The sequence below is a fragment of the Corvus kubaryi genome, unplaced genomic scaffold, assembly GCF_017639235.1.
Source record: "Corvus kubaryi isolate FWS band 111438036 unplaced genomic scaffold, C.kubaryi_AGA036_p1.0 split3-73, whole genome shotgun sequence".
NCBI lineage: Eukaryota > Metazoa > Chordata > Aves > Passeriformes > Corvidae > Corvus > Corvus kubaryi.
This window is the reverse complement of record NW_024582091.1, coordinates 44,073,124-44,096,877: the sequence shown is the minus strand read 5'-3', so window position 1 is coordinate 44,096,877 and position 23,754 is coordinate 44,073,124. Positions and strand designations below refer to the sequence as shown.

The window sequence follows — 23,754 nt, the reverse complement described above, 5'->3', positions numbered from 1 at the left end:
AATCTTCAGAACAAAAGACACCACTCATAAAGAGGCAAGGACACACATTTTTCTTAATTTTTTTATTTTCATATAAAACATTTAAAATGTACAGTATTTACAGGAATTTAATTACAGATTTCAGCCCAATGATTGCATCCATTTAGAGAACATGGGGCGTTAATAAAAAAGAACTTCATAGTTAAAGGACTAAATTATAAAAAAAAATCCCACTCAAGAAATCTACACACGCCACCTTTTCCTGAGATGCAAGGTGCCTAGAAGAGTTCTTATATTACTATAGAGTGTTACATCTTAACTTCTAAAAACTACTCTTTGGACCCCTTCTGCTGAGCTAGTAGGGTCTGCTCTGACCCTTGGACCTGCCTGCAAGCAGAGGGTATTGTTCAATCAAGAGGGGATTACCTTCAGTCGGCCATACCATTGTTTTCCAGTTGTTCAGTAACTAAGACTTGGTATCTCAAAGGTGGCCTTCATTTCGATGTCGCCTGTAGTTTTCATATTCCCAAAATCTTTTGTCAGGCAATCATATTTATAAGGCTTTCCTGTTTCATCTTCCCCAACAACAGCCAGCTAACAATTACTAATTGGGCTTTCCATGGCACCGTAACTACAAAATTCACCTGCTTAATTTGGCTTTTCCTAAAATTATCAAAACCCTGCTAACCAATCTGTTACCTTCCTGTAAGTAGATATGGGAAAAAATAGCTATTGTCTTTAAATCTTTTGTATCTTTGTGGTCAGTATCTTGATATATACAAGAATGGAAGCACTCCTGAAACTGCTGTACAAACTAACTTCACCTTAAGAATACTCATGGCACTGAGAAATGTAAGGACAGAAGTACTGGTTTTCCTTTAAAACCACCTGCTGTAACATACTAACAAGTCTGATAATCCTATAAAAACACCTTTTAAAACAAAACCACAATTTTGTGTAAATGGACCAACTTGTACCCGTAAAGTGTTCTTTTTTTTCCTGAACTAAACTTCATTAATGATTGCTCTAAACATTTCCTATGAATAAAAAATACCTATCAAATCTTGACCAAAGGGAAATAAATGGATTACATGCATTTCAATATAAAGCTATAAAATTCTTATTCCTCAGTTTTCAAAACTACAATCTCTATGATACAGAATTCAGAAGGCTGTCAGATGACAATAAAACTTATGAAGTACAGTTTAACCACACTATTTTTCTATTGTCTTGAAACATACTTTTGGAGGGTGATTTTATGTAGTTCCTAAGTTATGTTATTAAAAGGGGGGGGAAATGGCAGTGATTTTCTTCCTGCTAGAAAACATGCTTGGAAAAAATTCTATTGATTTCTGTTTAAAGAATATATTGTTTTAAATATTAGGATAAAATGCCCCAGAAAAAAACAGGCTTTTGAATTTTGAAAACATTTTCTAAAGAATTTGTGCAACCATCCATCAGACTTTTTTTTTTCCTTCGGTGATGATCAGTCAGCTTGCTAATACATTCTGGAGTTATCCAGAACGTGACCTGGTTACTCACGTCACTAGGTGATCCAAATGGATGCTGCTGTACTCAAGTAACAGCAAAGCCTACAAATAACTGGTACGTTCACAGAATTTTTAGGGTTGGAAGGAACCTCTGGAAATCATCTAGTCCAACTCCCTGTCAAGGCAAGGTCACCGAGAGTGGGTGACACAGGAATGTGTCCAGGTGGGTTTTGAATGCCTTCGGAGAGGGAGACTCCGTGACCTCCTTGAGCAGCCTCCTCCAGTGGTCTGCCAGCCACCCTCAATGTAAGGGAGTTCTTCCTCATGTTGAGGCAAACCTGTATTCTTAGTTTATGGCCATTACTTCTTAATTCTTTGACATGGAATCAAATTCTTAAGATTTACAGGAAGAGCTTATAGGCATAGTCTTACTTAAAAGAAATAGTAGCACCTAATTTAATATAAAAATACTCTTCAAGAGAGGAAGATAAGCAAGAGGATACCTCCAATAATGGTAAAAACTCTCAATTCTTGCACATGCCTATCCTAATCAAGTGAAGGATTTCTTAAGCATTACATTCATTGAACTGACTTTGAAAAAGGATTTGAGGCAGAAGTGAATAATGGTACAGTTGCTGTTTTATAGTCAATGCTATGTTTTCTATAGAGTATTGTTAAAAAAACACAGCACTATTTCAAATAGGAAACAATGAGTTATGTCATATAAAAAGGCATTTCTAAAAGTGGTTATTATGAAACTTCCCCACACTTTTTATGTCATTTTCAGGTACTACTTTCAATTGTCAACTGAGAAGAACAAGTATGACTTTTAGATGTTCACAATTTTACCCAGACTTTCCATAACCTTCAGTAATGCTGTTCTTTCTGAGTTGTGGTTAAATACTTCTGTTATCCTGGTTACTCAGTTGGCCTGTAAGCATTCACAGGCTGTTCTTCACCAACATCTATCATTAACACATCTAATGGAACATGAGGCTTGTCGTAGCCAGAAAACTTGAAGCAGCTGCTTGGGATGACTGTTTGCTGTGTTTCTGTGGTAGAAATCTCTGCCCCTGAAGACTTACTGCATGTATCCATTTGGCTACTGCCAGAAATGAAGTAACTCTCTTTTACTTTACAGTTTTGTTCATCAGCATCAGAAGATACCTCCTCTGTGCTTTCCTGCACAGGCACCTCTTCTGCCTTGGGTGGTGCCTCTGGGGAAGGGACAGAAGGGTCTCCGTCACAGGAAGTCACAGGACTAACAGCTTCTTCTTCTGGCTCTATCTCCAGCAATGTTACTTCACCATTCACTGGCAACTCCGAGTGACCTGATGGGAAACTAATTACGGATATATACTTCCCCTCTGATTTTGGTCCCAGTAAGGCACCTGTGCTCAGATTTCTCATCACATTGACCTTAAATGGGGAAAAAAAAAAAAAAAAATCAACTTTGAGTTTAAAAGTTGAAAAAAAAAAAGTGTGTTGATAATAACAAATTTAACATTAATATAACCAATTCCAAAACAAAACTGCAAAATTAAAATCTGGTATGGTCATGAGGCTATGTCCATGAGTTCAAGTGTTCCAGTAACACTTGTATGCAAGATCTCAAGAATTTCTTTGGGCAAGCACATTAACAAGGATCAAATCCATTTCATGTCACTCAATGTATTTTGAAGTTTCCAGTGTAGAGGAAAACAGCAAAAGAAGGGAAAGATGTAATACTCTTCGGCTGGGAAAACCTTCCATACTTTGTAGCTAATGAGTGTAATTTACAGTGGCCCCTGTCTCAGCCAGGAGGGAAGTTAACAACATACCCAGTAACTGCACCCATGCTGGAGTCTCCCAACTTATTTCACAGTGTCACTAAGTCCCTTAATGCTCCAACAAACTTTAATGTTTCACTTTGAAATCCCTCCACAGGATGACCATATGAATTCCTTCAATGGCCAGGCCCCAGCTTGTTTTAAACAATTATGATATGCCTTCAGGCTGTTTAAATTCTTTAGTCTTTTTTTTTTAATGTCTTTTCAAGAATACATACATATGAAAAACAAAATAGGGTAAATTTTCAGCTATTTGATGGTGTTCCCTAAAGATAACAGAATGCCTAGGGAGAAAGAGTTAATAGTGCCCTTTTCCAAATTTCATAATTCACTATGTATGTGTATCACACAATACCAAGTATTATAGATACCTGAACTTCTTAATAAAATACATAATCACTGTTTTTTCAGATACTTTACAAAAAAAAAAAAATCTGCCTGAAAATTTAGATGGAGGCAAATTTGGAAGAAAGGGATGTATACAGGAGGAGGAAAGAAAGAAAAATAATATTAAGAGAAATTACAAATAGGCACAAAGAACCTCCCAGTCTGTATTAGTGTAAGAACTGCAAGTGCCATCAAAACCAGATGATCCAATCTGACTGTGCTTTTCAAGAGTCTTCCCTGATTAAAAGGTTGTGAGGCTGTAGCTTTACATTCACACCTTCAGACTGTGCTGACTTCACTAGAAATTGCCTTCATCTCTCACTTCAGTCCCATTATCTTTCCCCTCAGTAGCCCTGATACCTTGTTGATGCTACTCTGTGGTTAAGGCTGGATCAATGAAAACATTACAATTTAGGAAAACGAACCAGCTAAACAACAAGCACCACCACAAGTCAAGCAAACACTACTCCCTGAAGAGCAGTTACTGGTCATCTTAGAGTTTTTTTTTACAAACAGCCGTGTGAACATTGAAAAGGTGAGGCAATCCCCCGGGGAATCAAGGGTTGCCACTGAAAAACTAGTAAAACTGCATTCAGGTGGCTCCTGACACACTAGAACCCAGCTGCCATTCACCCATCAGTGTCTCTGGATTTTCATTTTCTGTTATGGGGAAACAGAATACTATATAAAGACTATTCAGAGTAATTTCCATGAGAATTCATGGAAACCACTCATTCGTAAGAAGCAGATGCTTAAAAGTTAGCTGCAAGGAACAGATTACAATCAATAATGGATAGATACTGAAAATGTTAAGAACAACTTAAAGGACTAGTGTACTAGTGGATATATATCCAAAATATGGGGTACCTATGCTATACAACACTGATCTTCAAGGAACCAGCATCTATACTTTTTTGGGGTGGGGGTCAGCAAAAATTTGACTCCAATAATCACACAGCAAATGACAAGAGAAGGTAATCCGCTGTGTAAGGTGGAATACTTGAGGAATGTGAATTAAAACAAAGTATTACAGAAACCATGGCCAAAAGCTGTATTTTCAGCTTTCCATCTCTCCCCATACCAGTACATGCTAAACTGAAGTTAAAAACAAAACCCAATGAGTTCTTGTTTCTGTCCTTTTAGGATTTTCACACAGCTCTAAAAAAATCACAGTCCTAAAATGTGTTAAGGGATCACTTTGTATTCTACACAGGTCTGGCATTTCACAGTGAGCACTGGCAATACTCAGAGACTTTCAGGATAAAATACATATTCTCTGTACAACTACATCCAAGACTTCTCAAAAGAGGAAATCCATTTTTCTCGGGGCAAGTTTTTGACCAAGTCAAGATGGTGCAAAGACACTCCTATTCCCATTCACAAAAGGAGGAAGTGATCAGAAGAAAAAACTCCTGTGTGAGTTTCCCGGTACCAAAGGTTTGTTAAGAGTCACTGAGTCATGACTACTAGACAATTTAGCAACACATGCAGTTGTTTCTAGCTTCAAAGATAAAAATCATAGCTTATTACACTAACTGGAAGGCCATTCAAAAGATCTTAAGTAACAAGGGTAATTAAGATACAGTTGCTATTTGAAAGGAAATATTTACTATAGGAAAGTTAATATTTTTCTTTTATGCATATTACCTAATACTAGCAAACTGACAGCCAGTGATCTTAAGATGGACATCAGCAGTATTTCCTGGCATGTGCAGGTACTCACATGACTTCCTGTCTCCAGTAACAGCACCTGAGCTTTCAGGTCTTTCACTGTTTTAACAGACTAGGGAAATAAACTGCTGAAAGTCAGGCTCAAGGACACAAATAAATAACATATCCCAAGGAATTCATAACAGTTAAGGTAATTAACAGATTCTTTCTTAACTTCCTTTTCTAATGATGTGTTCACCCATGAGATCCAAGTAATTTTCAGGTGCACGCTTCTTGGAGGAGAGTTTGAGAACTCCATGTCAAATCTTATTAGGATGATGGCAAAAATCTTTGTGGGCTTTGCATGGTTCCTCAAAACATTAATGCTGTGTAAATTCATGAAGAGAAGACTATGTTACTGCCCCCTATAGATGCCCACAGGGAAAAGTTTTCACAAAAGTAATGAAGCAGCTCCTCTCTTCTAAGATGACAATTATTTGTGGTGTCAGTCAATATTTACAGGAACAACTAGTTTCTCCACATCAAAAATTTATGTAGTATAACTAAAAAAAAAAAACCAGATGCAAAGAAAATTCTCAAGTGTTTTGTGAATATCCTTAAGTGTTCTACAAATACAAAGACAGAACACAGCTTTGTCATTCCTGTCAGAATCAGAAAAAGCATCAGCAGATAGCAGAAAAGTTGGCTTAAGCAAGACTCAACTTTCACCTTTAGCTCATTCTCTTAGAGAGTGGATCTTTTCTACCCACAAAAATATTTGCCATAATTTAAGGACAAAAGACACTGAAGAAAAAGACAGTGACGTTAAAGCAGAGAGAGAGATACCCACAGCGTATCAGTAAATTAGGGTCATGTTCCTTTAAAAGTGGGTGAGCCCTTATCACAAATCTTAGAACAAAAATCTAGTACAGGAATAACCACAGGCCAAACTGCAGTGACTGAAGGTGATGGGCGGAAAGAGACAGCCTCTTGTAATACTTTTTGGGAGATAAATAAATGAAAGTTTTAACTACAGCTGAACTGCTGAAACATCAGATTCCTCTGATCCAGGCAGAAGACTAACATGTTCTGTCCCATTTCACATATGCATATTCCTGGTAGGATCCTACTGTTTATAATGTTTAAACATTTAAACAAACATGTCTTCTGATGAAGACAACCATCCATTGCCTATACCGAATGACAGCTGCACTGTGGAAGCAGGACCTAGACATGACTGACATGTAATTCTTGGGAGTCACGAACAGCTTAAAAAAGACAGTATAAAAGCTCTGGAGCTCTAACTGGCAATGGATTTTTTTTCTTTTCTCTAAGTATGTGAGACTCACAAAGGTAGCTGCTTGATGGTTACTCTTCCTTATTTTCCCTTCTGTTGGAAAATTCCAAGTTGCTGGAAGTCATTCAAATGATGTTTTACCATCTACTTAAAGTCACCAGGAAGCAGAATGCTGAAAAACAGCAGTCCTAAGGTAGGAAATCTTGCCCAGCCTTTTAACAGATGGAAAAACTCCCTAGATGTTTTATTTTCAGACAAGCTCAGGTAAGGCGCAATGATCATAACCTGTACAGAAAGAAATGCCTTGTGCACATTCAAAGGTCAGTGACAGGCTCCAAGTGCCATTAAGTCTATAGAGATAATGTAATATAATTAAATTTATCATTAATATGAATTATTTAAATTGTTTGTTCATTACTCTAAATGATTAACCATAAAATAATTATTCATAAGTTACTAATTGCTCATTTTACATTCCCATAGTATTCATATTACCTGTATTGAAACTACCTCTATGAGCTCTACAACTTATATTTGTCATTAGAGACTTCAATGAAAATGGACAGAAATATAGAATATCCTGATTTGGAAGGGACCCCCAAGAATCAGCATCTACCTCCTGACTCCACCCAGGGCAACCTAGAATTTAAACCATACATCTCAGAGCATGGGCCAAACGCTTTTTGAACAGGATTTGGACAGTAACCACTTCCCAAGGGAGCTTGTCTCATTGCCTGACCACCTAGCTAACAATATTTATAAATAGTTATAGGCCTCATTCAGCTCCTTAGCAATAAAATATGATGCAGCGTGTGAACCATACAGTGGTGCCAGAGCCTAGGAACCACAAAATAACATACAGCCCAGTAAAATGAGAATATGGGCACACAAATGAGTTTCTACAAGGTGAGCCTCAAGCATGAAGTTGGAGCACGTATCAGGAAGCTCACAGGCATTAAGAAGCACACATTCTATTTGTGATATTCTTTTTCCTGATCCTTTAGATGGGATATCACAGTGGTACTGGAAAGCTAAAATAACTACGGATCCATTGAGCACTACACTGTAATCCTAAACACAAACATTATTGTTGTGTGTACACAGGACACACTGTCACACATTCAGACAATTACACACTGGTGTGAAGATGACAAAAAGCCTCCAGCATCTCTACAGGCCTGTGTGTTTTGATATTGGGGCCTAGCTGCAGATGCCATCAGAGAGGCTGCTCTCATCCAATTTTTTTAAAGCCTACAGTGTGAATGGCTACCTCCAAACTAGTCCCCTGGCTCCACCACAGTCCATGGAAAGAAACAGGAATTTTAGAGAACATTTTGTCTGACCAGAAGTGTATATAATTTCAGAATAAGATGAATCATCTTGTGCTGCACAAGTTGGTGAACTAGATTACTGCTTTACTACAAAGGGACCACCTCTGGCTTAGATATCTCCATTTAGTCAGAGCAATCTCACCTCCTGATACTCTATTCTAAAGAATGCAGATTCCAGAGGGATCTTAGGCATTGACTATGGGGGAGTAATTTTAAAGGATTTTGAAACTGAAGAACATGGAATCAAAGATCATTGCCTACTCTTTATATACATGAGACTTTATCCACTGAGAAGACACACTTCCTGTGAGTCCTGTTTACTACTGCCTCAGGTGGCATTCTCTGAAGTTGTGGTTGCTCATTTATTGTGAGTAACACGACACCAGGAGAACATTACAACCATAGTTGTTAGATATTCCACTCTTACCTGACATGAAACCAAGGAGTGCTGCTGCTCTTTAAGGAACCTCCGCTCTGTTTCCTAGGGATGGCTACAGGGAGTTTTTAAGATAGAGCAGTGGCTGACCTCTCTTCCCTGTAACTGCTTAGTGTGAGAACAGATTTCCCCATGTCCTTCTCTCTTCCTACAGCACTATTAGTCCCTCCCCTTACTCTGCACATCACTAAGAACATTGCAGCAATTAGCACAATTCCAATACTATCATTTAATGAAGGAATCTCAGAGCTCCTGTGACAGGATGAAAGGAAATGGGCACAAACTGAAACACATGGAATTTTTTCTGAATGTAAGAAAAACTGTGAGGGTGGTTAAACACTGAAATAGGTTGCCCAGAGCAGCTGTGGAGTCTCCTTCCTTGCAAGTATTCAAAAGCCATCTGGATATGCTCATGGGTAACCTGCTCTTGTGCTTGAGCAAAAGAGTTTGAGTAGATGACCTCAAAGATTCTTCTCCCATCAGTGATTCTGTGGTTTTGTGTCTCTGCTACTACAATGAACACAAACCTTCTAGGTACACACACACACACACACACACTGAGTTTTTAAGAACCAAATTCTCAAACTAGATCAACTACTGCTACTTCAGGTAAAGAGACACTGCAGTCTAGCCCTAAAAAAAGTAAGAGGCAGCTAGTTGCAAAGCCTATCAGAATATTAGACTGGCATAAATTCTAAATATCTATGAGACAACAGTAAAAAAGCCAAAAAGACCCAACCAAACAAACCCAAGAGATTGGCATAAAGATACAGTAGTTATAGAACTTACCAAAGACTTAGGCAGCTTTATGTTCCTTTTCCTTAGTTTCTTGCAGCCACAGTATACCATTGCTATTATAGTCAAGGTCCCAATAACAACACACAGAATGATGATAAAATGTATACCTAAGAAGTTAAAGCAAAATCTACTAGGAATTTTGGAAAAACAAGCCACTGCTGTTATCATTTAGAACAATTTCAGAAATTGTAATAGGTCAGAATGCTTACCTGTTATGTGTGAATTTGTCAATTTACTACCTTTTTTCACTCAAAAAAACTTAATCCATAAAACTTTTATGGAGTAAATAAAAATGAGAATGACAGAAGCTTTTCAATTTATATAAACATAATCATGTTTTTATAGAAATAAAGGAATTTTGCAACTAATTTTTTGTTCCTTAGAGATGACAGATGGAGATGATGAGATTTGTGTATTTTCCATGTGATAGTATATTAACTAACATAACTGCACAGAGTTTATGTACAATAAAAGTAAAACGTGGAATCTTCCAAAACACAGAATTGTTAACAATTACTAGTAGGACTCCACTAGTCTGACTCTCCTTAACACCCTCCTGCCTCACTCATACAGCTGCTCCTGTGCATTCAAGAAAACTGCTTCTATCAACTTTAACTCTTTGCTGAAATTCCAGGCCATAATGAAGTACAATTACAACGTCTCAAGAGGTTCAGATATAAATTTGGGTCACTATCTGCCTTTTGTTCTCTTTAATTAAGAAAGAGTTCAATATCTTAATTTAATGGCTGTAAGTTTATAGTTGCTTCAAATTAAAAGTCTATATACATTTTCCTCAGTGAGGAGGCTGAGCAAAAAGCCAGCTGCTAGAAGAGGCAATGCATATGAAAACCACATAGCTCAGAGAATGATCCATGTCTTTTTTTAATCACACCAATGATCACATGCAATGGAAACAGGTTTTGTGATACCAACAACACAGGAAAAACACCCCAAAAAGAGGTCAGGGTCACTTGAAAACAATACATGATCTGTAAAGGTCAGAACTGTCAAAGTGCATTTGGAAAATAATTACTAAGCTTTCCCTATTTTTTCTATTCTCCCACAGGCATCCAATGGCTATTATCAGACCTCAGATACTTGCTAGATCAGATCTGTCTTCAGATTCAGTATGTTCTCACTATAATATAAGAATCCTCTTACTCAGTGTCTGCTTGAGAGGAACAGGAATGCAGCTTTCCTCTGATGGAGTGCCAACCATCAGATCATCAAAACGTCCTTCTGCTGAAACACAGTATGTGGAACTTTCATTAGGAACTGGGATTTTGAGGCTACACTTATGCATTGTACAGTTGTCCTCGTAGAACTCTTCAGTCTGCAAAAAAAGTGGAAGACATGTTATAACATGTCACTGTTCTGTGACTCACTAGAACAGTGTTACAGTACCTTCTACCACTTCAAAAAATGTTAAAACACCATGTGTTTCCTACATCAGCCACATGCCTTGCAAAAGCTGTGTGAACATCAGCTTACTGGCTACCTCAAGATGTTGTATTTGATCAGACCATGGTATTTTCCAGCTAAAATTTGTGCTGTTCATAGTGGAGATTCACATTTCTAATTCATTTATAAAACTTGTACCTGGATCCATATGAATAGCTAACTGTAAGTAAACACACCTATTGTAATTTTCCTTGAGTTCACCCTCCATGATTGCTAAATAAACTGGTATAAATACCTTGAAAGGTAATTTTCTTAAATTAAAGGTCTCTTTAGACAAGTGAGAGGGGCACAAGTAAAGTTACCAATGTTCAGCATGTACACAGAAACACCAGCATGTGATCAGGTAACACTTACCTTGTGTCCAGCTAATGCAGTAATCTAATTTTTGTTGTAAGCATTAATTTGGTCAACTAAAATCCAGACCTTTCATTCACAAATCTCATTGTAATGTGCTCAACATTTAAGGTGCTCAACCATTTTCTTGGTATCTGTTAGCTCCGTGTGTCATAGGAGTAAATCCCTTGTATAGGCATTTAAGGTAAACAAGTGTTTTTAATCTTGAATTTTATTTTTGGAACTTACCTCATTTTTACTATTCCGAGCACTCACGAAGTACTCAAGCCTTGAATAAATGTCTTCAATACAAGAAAGAGGGAATTCAGGATGGTAAATATCAACCACGATTTTATCACCGTGTCTTGAGAGATTCAGTTTTGGCGGTCCTATTTTTCCTGCAACACATTGATTAGGCCAAAGCTTTTAACATAAAATAATGGTATTTATAGTTAGCTTTCCAAAATTCATCACAGATTTGAGAAGACTTATGTATTTATTCCCATGCTGTTAATATTCCATAGCTGTGGTAAGACCTCTTGGTTGCTTAGAAGTAATGGAGGCATTTGGATACATTAACTAATTAATATTAATTAACTAAAGTTTGTAAAATAGAAACAGATTGTCCATGAAGAATTTCACTATTAAACAATTCAACTTTCCTACACACATAAGTCCATAAAAATTCAGCTGACAACAGAAAAAGCTAACAGCAATTAAACATATACACGAATGAGAACCGAATACAAGATCCTGCTGACTAGATCCCACCATAAATCACCTCAGTTAAAAACAGTACTGTACTGAAACAAAGGCTATACAAAAAGCTAAACAAATCTCACTGTAAGCAACATTTGGAAACTTTGGATTTCCCATGGCAATGGTTTATGTGAATTTTTCGTGTCTAATGGTCTGACTGAACACGGGTTTCTTGTTCAGTGGGAAAAGTGTTTTGTCTCTCTTCTCCATACATGGCCACCAATTTTCTGGAAACTGTCACACTCAGCATTACTACCCTGACTTCTGTCCCCTTGTCAAACTCTAGAAACCAGCCACTATTTCAAGTCATAGGACTGTTGGGTGGGGACAGAATCATAGCAGAAAACAAAGAGGGACTCCACTCCTTCAGCTCCAGCAATGTAGAAATCCAGCTCTAGCTAAAGCATAGCCCAAGTCAGATAGAATCTCATGCACCAGGTTTCCCCTGAAAGCTCTATGTTGGGAATGGAGCAAGCATGGTAAAAAAACTCCTTGTCTTTTCTCATTCTGTTGCATTTCCTTTGCACTGCCCTTGGAATGCCAGAGCCTGCCACACTGGATTGTAGACACAAAATTTACTTTTACAGTATTAATGCTGAAGGCTAATTTTTTCCAAAGCAGGCCGAAAGATTTACATGAAAAACTAGTAACTTACAGTACCTAGATACCTGAAGCTATCAGTACACGGCATTCTAGTGTCAAGCAAGGCATCATTACTTCAATGATGCCTAAAGGTCCACATTGTCTGGTGACAGTTTCCCACCCTAAATTGGTTTCTGGGGCATCAGGCAAGAATATGGGAAGGATTCAGAGTGCACCATCAGCATCACCTTCTTGCCTTTAGACATTTTGAAACAAATATTCAGATACCACAGAGTCAGGGCTAACAAGTACTGTGAAGTTCCTACTAAGCAATCACGCTTCATTTCATCCTGGACTCCTGGCTTTAAGATACTCCCAAATGCAGTGCAATAAGAGAGCAAAAATAATAATCAATTACTAACTTTCTAAATTTTTGGAAAAAAAAATCACAAGGTTTAGCTTAGATACAACTTACCATGCCTTTGCAAAATAAACTCATTTGCCTCGACATATTCAGACTGTTGTGACCCAACAAAAGCTTTAACTCGAAGCCAGTGAGATAAATAAGGGTCACATACTTCCTCTGAGAGATCACAAAAATGAGCTGAAGTGTTCACACAGGTTGAGACGTTCTTATAGTAACCTAAACTGTAAAACAGATCAAATAATAGTAAATACAACTTCAACTGCACAATTCTGTACAATACACTGCCTGTAATAAAAAACTGTGAGAGTGGCCAGGACCCGTGAGGGCACAGATTACCCAGGGAGGTTGTGGAGTTGCATCCCCTAGGGATATTCAAAAGCCAACTAGACACAGTCTTGGATGACCTGCTCAAGCAAGGGGTTTGAACCAGATGACCTCCAGAGATCCCTGCCAACCTCAGCCATTCTGTTACTTGACAAATTTCGCCTTAATTTACACTTGGGCAACCTTCACCCTACATGACTTCACTACATAGAAACCAAAGAATTTACCACGGACTGACTGCTTTTATATGCTTCTAGAGAATATCAGGCATAGGAAATAAAATAGTAAGAACTTACTTGTAAGGCTTGATTTCCACAATAAAACGAGGCGTTTCAGGCACAGATGGGTACTGCCAATGCAAAACTGTTTTGAAATTTTCGGATGTTACTACAATCTCTGTTGGTGAAGGCACTAGAAGAAAGAACAATTGCACTTTGACAAACAGACCTTTGTAAGCACAAGAACAGCCAAATGTACTTCTAAATTATTTGGAAAAGGCAACACACTAGACATAAAAATCACAAATACTTGCCCCAAATGAGCTAGTCTGTCACCACTACAGACACCTATGAGCCCTGTACGCTGATTTATTACTAATCTCTCCTTCAGAGACAGCTTTTGTCCTCTTTGCAACAACATCAGATAACCCACGCTCACTGAAAGCAAGTCCATCAGACAGCCCATATCAGGTCCATAGGCAGTGATGATTATACCCCTGTGTTGGTCTTCTACAGATGTACCAGCAAGACAGATAGTAAGACTTTACTCAAGTTAGAGGAGATTAGCTCAGTTCCTGTAGATTTCTCTTGCTGTTCATAAAATGAATTGGAGGAGCTGGGGTGGGAAATGGTACCAGAGCTGGACCTCCAAGGCCAAAATACAACAGGCCTGCTAGGGAAAGCCTGGATTCCACATGAATTTCTAACAGTGATACTTCTACCACTCCAGCAGTATTTTCAGTAAGCTGTGATGACCAAAATAAACTACAAACATTTGTAAGGAATTTGAACACTGAAGCTATAGTGTAGTTCCATATACATCTATATCAGAGGTAATGTCATAAAGCAATACAAAAATAAGAAGCAACACTGACAGTTTTCCATATTCACCAAGTATCTGTTCTAAGCAGCAACAGAGATATCAATGAAGCAGCTGTAGTGGAAGGAAAATTACAGTATGCTGTAACTGTTGAAGGCTGCCACATGATACTCAGGAAGCAAAGATAAATGAAAGTCACTCAACTAAATTTAACTCTTACAACTCAGCTTTTCAACGTCTGGTTTGGCACCCTTAGTATTCTCAATGTAGCTTTTACAACATGTTGAGGGAACTCTTATTTGACCTGCTCTACACTGCTCTTTGTTCACGAAGCAAGTACTGCAACTTCACTCTGTGATATATTCAGGGAAAGTAAACAATTTTCACATCCTGAGAACAAGACCACAAATATAACACATTACTGAAAGTAATACGCAGAGGTTGAGATATGCTATTGACCACAAAGGTTTGATACATGAAACATAGATCACTCTGCAAATGGTTCTGTGGTTTATGTTTTAATACATACAAGAGTGGTATTTCAGCTATTGGAAAAAAAGGAACATAATCATCAAATTCACAACCACAAGAAAAAAAAAAGGTGACAAGCTGACAGAAGAGGTGTCAAGCACACAGATGGGCCAACGCATACAAGCATTACTTCAAATATGCCAGTTTAAGCCACAGTGTAGCTAGCCTTAGAAAAATTTAACTTTTGTGTACTATTATACAAAAGAAACTGCTTAACAAATGGGGATGACCCCAGAGCGCTGAAGGGGGTAGTAAATGTTACAGTAGGACCCCTCCATCAGCTGCCTAAGGTTTCCTGCTGACTGGAAGCCAGCCACCATTCCAATTTACAAGAAGGGCATGAGGAAAGACCCAGAAAACCAGACCTGTTAGCTTAACCTCAGCACGTGGAAAAATGATGGAGAAGATCATGCCGGGTGCTCTTGGAAGACACTGAAAGAGCAATACTATCACCAGGAACAGTCAACAGGGATTCACAAAGTGAAAGTCCCATTTAACTGGTTTATTAATTTATCAGTTGATCATACCTAGTGGATGGAGGGAAGGCAGTGGATGTACCTTTTCTGAATTTTAGTACAGCTTTTGATACTGTCCCTCTTTCTGTCCTTCTGAACAAGTTGGCCCATGCAGGTTCACAGTGCACTGAGTGAAGAACTGGTTGAAAGGCAGAGCTCAAAGGGTTGCTGTGAATGGGGCTGCACCTGGCTGGGGACCAGCAGTGTTCCCTGGGGCCCGGTCCTAGGGCCTGTTCAGTTCAGGATTTTTACCAACGATCTGGGTGCAGGAGTTGAATGCACCTTGGGCCAATTTGCCAACGATCCTGAACTGGGAGGTGCTGCCCCCCCTCTCAAGGCATGTGAGGACTTGCAGAGGGTGCTAAATAAATGATCTTCGTTGTCTAGCTCACAGCCCCTTTACTGAGGCTGGCTATCTGATTTCTAATGGTTTCTTCTCCAGAGACAGTGCCTGGGGATGCCGCAGTCCCATTTCACTCCAGCATCAAGAGTGCAGACCACAGAGAACCCTTCAGATTTTCAAAGTGCCACTGTCTAATCTTTACATATGCCATTTCTGCATATCACCAGTAAAAGGCCCTAATACTTTACAGAAACACTGTTTTACTTAACCCATTGAAATGAACCCAGAATGAAAGCATTCATTTTTCTAAACATTTTATGCCACATTCTATGTTGTTCTGCAGGCATAAGTGGAAGATGACAATAGCAGTTAGTGCCACAAAGGTTAACTATTAAACATAAAACTCCTTTTAATTTATAATAAACATAAATTCAGCAATACTCAAGGTGCAAATTCAAACAGTGAGACAGCAAGCATGGAAAGAGATAAGAAAACTGATCAGCAATTCATGTTATAATGCATGACACAGAAAACTCAACAAGTTCTATTTTGCCTCCAGTTCAAACAAAGTGATTCCCATCTGCAGTTCACCTTGCCTTGTAGGACAGGAACACTGGCTGATGAGAAGCCAACAGAGAACAGCAAGAACAATTTTTGAAATGTGTATCTGTATTGTAAAACAACATAAAAGGAACTGCAGAAAGCAGCTCTACATCCATAGAATAAAGGGCAAAGGTAGGCCAATCAGATATCTTTTTTAAGCATGCCAGGAGAAGAAATTCAACATGCCTGTATTTTGAGGATAAAGAACTGGAATTTTGGAAAGCAAAGGTAGGACTAAGAGAGGGGTAAAAGCAAAGACAAGGACCACAGGGTGACCTGGATGTTTAGCATTTAACAAAAAATAGATGTGGGAATACAACCACACAGTTTATCTCAAGAAACTCACACCTGCATCAGTTTATAACTTGGACAGAAATTTATTAATTTGTCCACATGCAAACAACTCAAACTATTGCTGCCATACTGATGACAAAGATCTCATCAGGTGACTACTGTGGGACACGAATGTGTATATACATAATCAAACACCTTCTCAATGTGCAATTATCTTAACTAATGTATTTAAGATTTAGTAGACGTTTACATCTTCAGCAAACTTGCAGAGCAGACAGTAAGGAAATACATGCGGGAAGAAATTAAAAGCCAAACTCCACTGAAAGACTTGTTTTACTTCAAGTATCCGCTGCTGCTTGATTTCAGGCTGCTAAGAAATAAGGGGGATATTGGGTTGGTTTGGAGGGTTTTTTTCGGAGTAACATAAACAAGTGTACCTAGTGTCTTCTAAGACTAAGACAGATAATTCTTAGAACTAATCCACTACTTGCACACAATATATGATGTAGTTCTGCTTCAAAAGTATACATTATCAAGGCAGAAAATGCTTGTTTTTACCTACAAGACAGGTGTAACTTGTGAAGAACAAGTCTAACTTGTCTTATTTTATGCATTTACTTCTCTGAGTCAAAAACACCCACTGCACACCTCTCACAAATCTCAGCAGGGTCAGATATATGCAAACCATACAGACTTCTTTACCAGCTTGAAACCTGACATTCTTGTTCACTATGTAACGGTTCCTTAACAATACCTGAAAGTACTTATGAAAGACAAGTTTGAAGCAGCCATGTACTCAATAAAACCTATTTTTAAAGCATCTACAGAAGGATTTAATATTTTGTATATATGTAGATGTCTGACCTGTTCACTGAGCCTCAGCAATGCATTGCCTAGAGCAAAAATTAATTCAATGAACTGGACATTTCCGAGATGTAAAAATGAGACAGCCTTCAAGCTGATACGTGTATCTTGTGCAACACTGAAGTTCCTTCCCTCATTCTGACATTATTATATACACAGAGGGATTTGTCACCACAGCTCACACAAGTGGAATTCAGCTGAAGTGCAATAATGTACGCAACAGAACAGGGCCTGATGAATCCACAATGCAGAGTTTATGGTACAGCTATCTGAGACAACAGTGGACCTAAAAGCCATAAAAGTTCATTCAAGTCATATGTGCCTTTTAAACATCATGTAGGCACCGAAATATGGACTGAAAGCACAAACTGAAAGCTTGAAAAGACAAACTGTGCAAAAACAACAAGTAAAAACGTATTTTGAAAATTCGTTCCTGTTTTGGCTTTCCATTAAAAACAAACAAATCCTTATAATCCCCAAGTGATACATCATAGGAAAACACTTACAAGCCATTTCAACAGGCCAAGAGGGACAACAGCTTGAACTGTGCTGTAGAATCATGGTTAACTCATCACTTAAAGACAAACAGCTGCAATGGTAACAAATTGGTCTCTTCTGGGCCCCTGACCGGGAGAAGTGTGCCTTCCTTGTGCCAGCCCTGTGCTTTACCTACAGTTGCTTCACTTCACAGATTAACAGAATGTTCTGAGTTGGAAGGGACCCAACAAGGATCACTGAGTCCAACTCTTACATAAACAGCCCATACAGGGACCTGATCTCACACATCCCCTTTAACTGCACCCAGAAAGGGTAGCAGTTCTGATGACTTCACAAATGTAAAAAAGTCACTCTCCTTACTTTCACCGCCAATGAAAATGAAGACAAGGGAAAAAAGATCAATTTGCACTACCTTTGAATGCTTCTGCATGCCTCTGCAGCCATATGCATTGGAAAAAATACCCAAACAGAAAAAAAGGTGGCAAAAAGGCAACCAATACTGTGAAAAATGGATTCAGAAGGCAGCAAGTCAATGCTAAGGATGAAAAATAACACATAAAAACAACCTAGTCTCTCTCTGAAGGCTGAATTTCCTTAATTTTTTTTTGGTGCCCAACTTGGGATTCAAAGGGTTTGAGATAATGACAGACTTGACCGGATGTACTAGACTGAATTTACAGGTGTTAGTGCTGTTTAGTTAGTAATGAGTACACTCCTGTGTTTGTCCCGGGGCTCACTTTCCTGACTGTATGTTTGAGTCCAGTGCTCGCTGCTTGCTGTACTGCTTATCACCTCACTGTGGTGTGCCTTGGGAGCATTCTGATAACAGCCATGGCAATGCAAGTGGGCTCCCAGGGTATTGCTGCTTTCTGTGTTGCATACACTCGGGACATAAAGTGGGGGGAAGGAGGAGGAAGTGTGGAACATTTGAAGTCATGGTGTTTGTCTTCCCAAATAACCCTCACCTGTGATGGGGCCCTGCTCTCCTGGAGATGGCTGAACACCTGCCTGCCCATGGGTAGCAGTGAATTCAGTCCTTGTTTTGCTTTGCTTATGTGCATGGATTTTGCTTCCCCCTATTAAACTTTCTTTATCTCAATCCACGAGTTCTCCAGCTTTTACCCTTCTGATTCTCTCCCCAGTCCTGCTGGTAGTGAACAAGCAGCCGCATGATGCTTGGTTAAACCATGACAAATGGTCCTCCTAACCATTAATATCCTCACTTCAATCTGCTCTAAATCAAACAAAGTTGGCCCACACTAAAGCAGAGTTCAGCCATCTGGGGGCTAGAGGAGAGCTAGGAGCACTGCCCAGCACCACAGGACAGAATCTGAGCAGGAAGGGGTCACTGCTCACCACAGGCTGCAGGAGCACCAAGCACGGGCCCTGGGGAGAAATGGGAATGTCTGTCAGAGCAGTGGCTCTGCCTTCTGCCACGTTCTCCTTCAAGGCAGCGCACCCAGGTTAGCATGCCTGCCTCTCTGTGCACTTCCAGCAGACCAGGCACTAAACAGCTCCTGCTCCTATCAGACTGCTGGAGGGGAGCTGCCTGTTGGCTGTGCTTGGCTGGGAGCCTGGCATGCTGGCAAGCACCAAGGAAATGAAGAACTTTTGTGCCTGCTACCGACTGGCTTTCTTTTAAGCGGCAGCAGCCACATGGTGTATGTGAAAATATTTGCATGTGCTTGCCTTCACCCACTTTGATTTATCCCTCCAAAAGAAACCCAGGACATGCATTTCTCTGTTAATGCCACTCCCATACCTGGATGGTACTTCCTTAAAAAATTTACTACAAACAAGCTTAAATTAATGCATGTAACAACGATTTATGCAGAAGGTTCTACCGGAAGTACTCAAAAGACCTCAAATTAATTTGTAAACTAATTTATTTGTGAAGTGAGTACTATGACTGGGGTAAAATTTAAAGCTATTAATTTTTTTAATATTTACTGAAATGAACTTAAATGATTTCCTAAGCATCATGAATAAACATTATACACAGTATACAGAGCATTTTTACAGCTTCTATTAACAGAATTGTGTTTTCTCAGGGCTCAGAGGTTTGACACTGTTCTGTGGAGTTTTTAAAATCATTGTTTATGATAAAAATTTCCACAAGGTTGTAAGTTGTACTAACAAGAGAGGCACACTGAGAACACCATCTTGAGAAAAAGCACAGCAAGTTGCACAAGATGGACACTTAAAAAACCTGATGTAATAAGTTAAATTCCGTTTTATCTATTTTATGACTATTCTTCCCTTTTGTCATAGAAGTGTTGTAATAGATGATATCTAAATATAGCACTTTCTACAACCTATTTTGTTTTTGTTTGCAGCTCATCAACTGCTATGAATGCCAATAATCTGAACCATAAAAGAACAACTCAAGACCACCACGATTATCCCATACAACAGGAAGTCAGCTGCATAAACGAACTGCACATGTCCCTGGAAATCTGGCTTCCAATGTGCAGTAAGCACCTGAACTGCTACCACAGCCTCTAAATCTTCTTCACCTTGACCACAGACCTGGTCTTCCATGATACTAAAATACAGAGAGTTCCCATCTCCTCTGTGCCCAGCTCCTCTGACTGTGGAGTCAGAGGGCTATCAATGCAGGCACATTAGGCATCCAGCTGCAGGAAATGCAGGAGGTGTTCCAGCTGCTGCTGGGTTGTCTGGCTTCATTCCTTTTCTAAGGAAAATGGTGTCCTACAACGGAAGATGAAGATAACTGAACATTTCCTCATTACACACTCAGTCTTGAGGTATCTATTATACGACTGGCACATTGAAAGCCCTACAAGACTCAAGGAAAAAAAAATAATCATGCAATTGTTGCCATGGAAATTCTGGGCTCCTCAGTACAAGAGAGACATGGAGTTCGTGGAGCAGGTCCAGCAGAAAGCTACAAAATTGATCAAGGAATTGGGGCATCTTCATTATGAGGAAGGGCTGAGGGAGCTGGGCCTGTTCAGTCTCAAGAGATGACTGAGAGGGGACCTCATCAATGTCTACAAGTATCTGAAAAAGGAGTGCCAATAAGACTGTTTCTCACTGGTGCCAGGCAACAGAACAAGAGGCAATGGGCAGAAACCAATGCACAGGAAGTTCCACCTGAATACGAGGAAGATCTTCTTTCATGTGTGAGTGACCAAGCATCAGAATAGACTGCCCAGAGAGGCTGTCAAGTCTCCCTCACTGGAAATAATCAAGAACCATCTGGATGCAATCTTGTGCCATGTGTTTTAGGATGACCATGATTGAGCAGGAAAGTTGGACCAGATGACCCACTGTGCTCCCTTCCAACCTGACCCACCCTGCTATTCTGTAGGTGAAAGCATCATAAACATGCTTCAGACTCCCCTTCTACCTTAATTCTTCCCCTGTAAGTCACCACATCTGCTTGCACCAATATTATAATGAAGTAAGGACATGTTATTAGTCATTACATATAAAACCAGCATTTTCATTCAACTAATACACAGCAATGTCAATTAGAACTCCCTTCATGATGCTTTTGTTCACTAAAAAAATAAGTTTTTACTTATATGATGAAGTCTCTGAAGGGCATCGTTATAGTGGCTGTGACCAAGCTGAGTGTAAGCCACCAAGAAAATGCTGCTTGAGTTGTCAAAACCTAACTCAAAAATACATTCTGCTCCTTTGAGCTGAGGGTTTGCTGCTTCACTCACATGCAGAAAAATGAGCTTTCTGCTTCTAGGCAGCTTGGTACATCACCTACACCAGAGCACTGCTCTCTACTCTTACAGAGATAACTGTTGTGCTGGACCAGGCTAGATTACAGCAGGTTTATTTCACAAATGATTTACTGGTATTGTGGCTTTTACCCTAAAAATGCTTAATACAATGTAGAAGTGGCATATTTTACTAGCAATAAAAGCATGCCCTTAAAAGAGACTAAGTCAGACCACACAAGACAATATTTAACATATCCACACAAGACAATATTTAACATATCAAGCCACCTTACTGATCAAATGTGGCAAAAAGATAGTTTCCCTGCAAGGTTAGCCACTTACAATCAGACACCAAGTCAAACAAACTGGATATTCAAAATGTAAACTATTAAGGGACAAGAATGCAAGCAGACTACCATTTTTAGCACTGCTAGTCCATATCAGACAAACCTAAGCAGACTTCCAAAGTCTGGTGTGGCCCATGCTCAGGAGTAATCAAGTTCAGTCACTTCACCTGGGCATGGATCTAAACTCCAGGAAATCTCCATCTGCAGAATCCAAGGAGCGTGGGCACACAGCCAGCTCTCAGCAGTCTCAATAAAAATTAAATGCATGTTCCCTTGTGACTATTAGACAGCAATCTCTGTTGTTAATGAACCGTTTCAGTTTAAAGTGACACATGTAAATCTGACTATTTCTTTCGTAATTTACTTGCCACAACTCTGCAAACAGAGACACAACACTGTTCTTCGCTGGCAAGCCACCTCTCCTCCCCAGCAGTGCTTGGCCAAAATATGCGTGTTCCAGGCCGTGCTCCCGATACCTTCTTTGCACTCCCCTGTCCCGTGCTCCCAATTTTCGCACTGAAATTCCCAGTTTCTCTACTTCTTTGGACATAGGAAGCGATAAAGCACAGCGGCGCAGGCCAGTCCATTTGGCTCTGAGTGCCAAAATGTGCAAACACCCGAAACGAAGGCTGATGTCACCAGCGCGCCGCCGGTGCGCGCGCCACGAGATGGCCTCCGGGGCCGGGCTGCACCGCGCACCGGAGAGAGCTCGGCCGGGGCGCCTCGGCGGGACGGCACGGCACAGCCCCGGGGAGCGGGGGCTCCTCCCCGCCACGGCCCGGCCGCTCGCACTGCCCCGACGGCTCCCTGCGCCCGCAGCGGGCCGCGGCAGCGATGCGGGCCCGGCGGCACCACTGGCGGCGCTCGGTCACAGACGACTCCGCGACAGGGCGCGGCCGGTGCCGCCGCCCCTCAGGTGACCCGTGCTGCCCCTCAGTCGGTCGGCCTGCCCCAGCCGCCCCGTCCTCCCGTCCCGTCCCGCCCGTTACCTGCGGGCGGCTGCTCCCCCTGGGAAGCCGCGCTCCGGCGCGGCCCCAGCAGCGCCGCGAGAGCCAGGAGGGACAGCGGCACCCACATGGCGCCTGGTGGGGAGCGAGCGGAGGCCGCCCCGCTCGTGAAGCCCCAGCACCTCCGCTCCGCCCTGGCCGCTGCGGCGCCTGCGCCGGGCAGGAAGGGGCGGGATGCCCGGCAGGAACGGTGCGGGGGCGGGCGGAAGCAGCGGGGTCACCGCCGGTCCGCGCCTGAGGGGCGCCAAGGGAGGGGGAGGAGGCTTGAGCCGTGGCCTGGCGGCGGTCCCAACAATGAACAGGGTGATGACCTCCGCGATGCCCGCCCTGGCTTTGTTAATGCTGTGTTTTAAGGGCCAGTGCTGGGTCATACCTGTCAGCCCCAGCCGCTTGGAAAGCACCATCCACCTCGGCATGTTGTGAGTTGTGCTCTCTCCCCATTTCTTCTGAAATACGAGTGGAGTGTTTCACAAATAGCACACTGAACTCATACGCGTAGAGGAGTCCTAACTTACGCTGAGAGGCCTTATTCTTTCTTGGAAATAACCTAATTGTCTATGCACTTCAAAAAATTGAAGTTCTGACAAGCAGGATGGAGACTGCAGTTTTTGCCACCCTACTGTTCCTTTGTCTTCCATCCAGTGTCCCAGTGCCAGGTAATTCTCCACCTTAACCTTTCAAACTCAAGACTACCCTGGGCCAGATGAGTAGAAGGACTGTAGTGCTAACCTATGACAAGGACACAGAAGAAACCTCTTCTGCTACATGCCTCAGCAGCTGTGATGAGGATGTTGCAGCTATTTAAGCTCCTGTCAGTGATTTTGCAAATAATGCTTTTTCTAGACCTCAAATGGAGGCACCTTGAGGAATCCTTGATGTCCACACATCTTCTCAGGCTTTCAAGGGGACAGGAGAAGAAAAGAGCTATGT

General features: G+C 40.7%; 1 protein-coding gene across 1 annotated transcript; it reads right to left on the bottom strand.

Annotated features, from left to right (window-relative positions):
- Positions 1-630: 630 nt before the first annotated feature.
- Positions 631-22,981, bottom strand: IFNGR1 (interferon gamma receptor 1). The gene is made up of 7 exons (XM_042017495.1): positions 22,807-22,981; positions 13,380-13,494; positions 12,808-12,980; positions 11,241-11,389; positions 10,359-10,530; positions 9,189-9,304; positions 631-2,888 (listed from the first exon to the last, which is right to left on the bottom strand). Exons 1-7 carry the CDS (start codon positions 22,892-22,894, stop codon positions 2,388-2,390), a joined length of 1,314 nt encoding a protein of 437 aa, XP_041873429.1. The 5' UTR covers positions 22,895-22,981; the 3' UTR covers positions 631-2,387.
- Between the last annotated feature and the right edge of the window lie 773 nt (positions 22,982-23,754).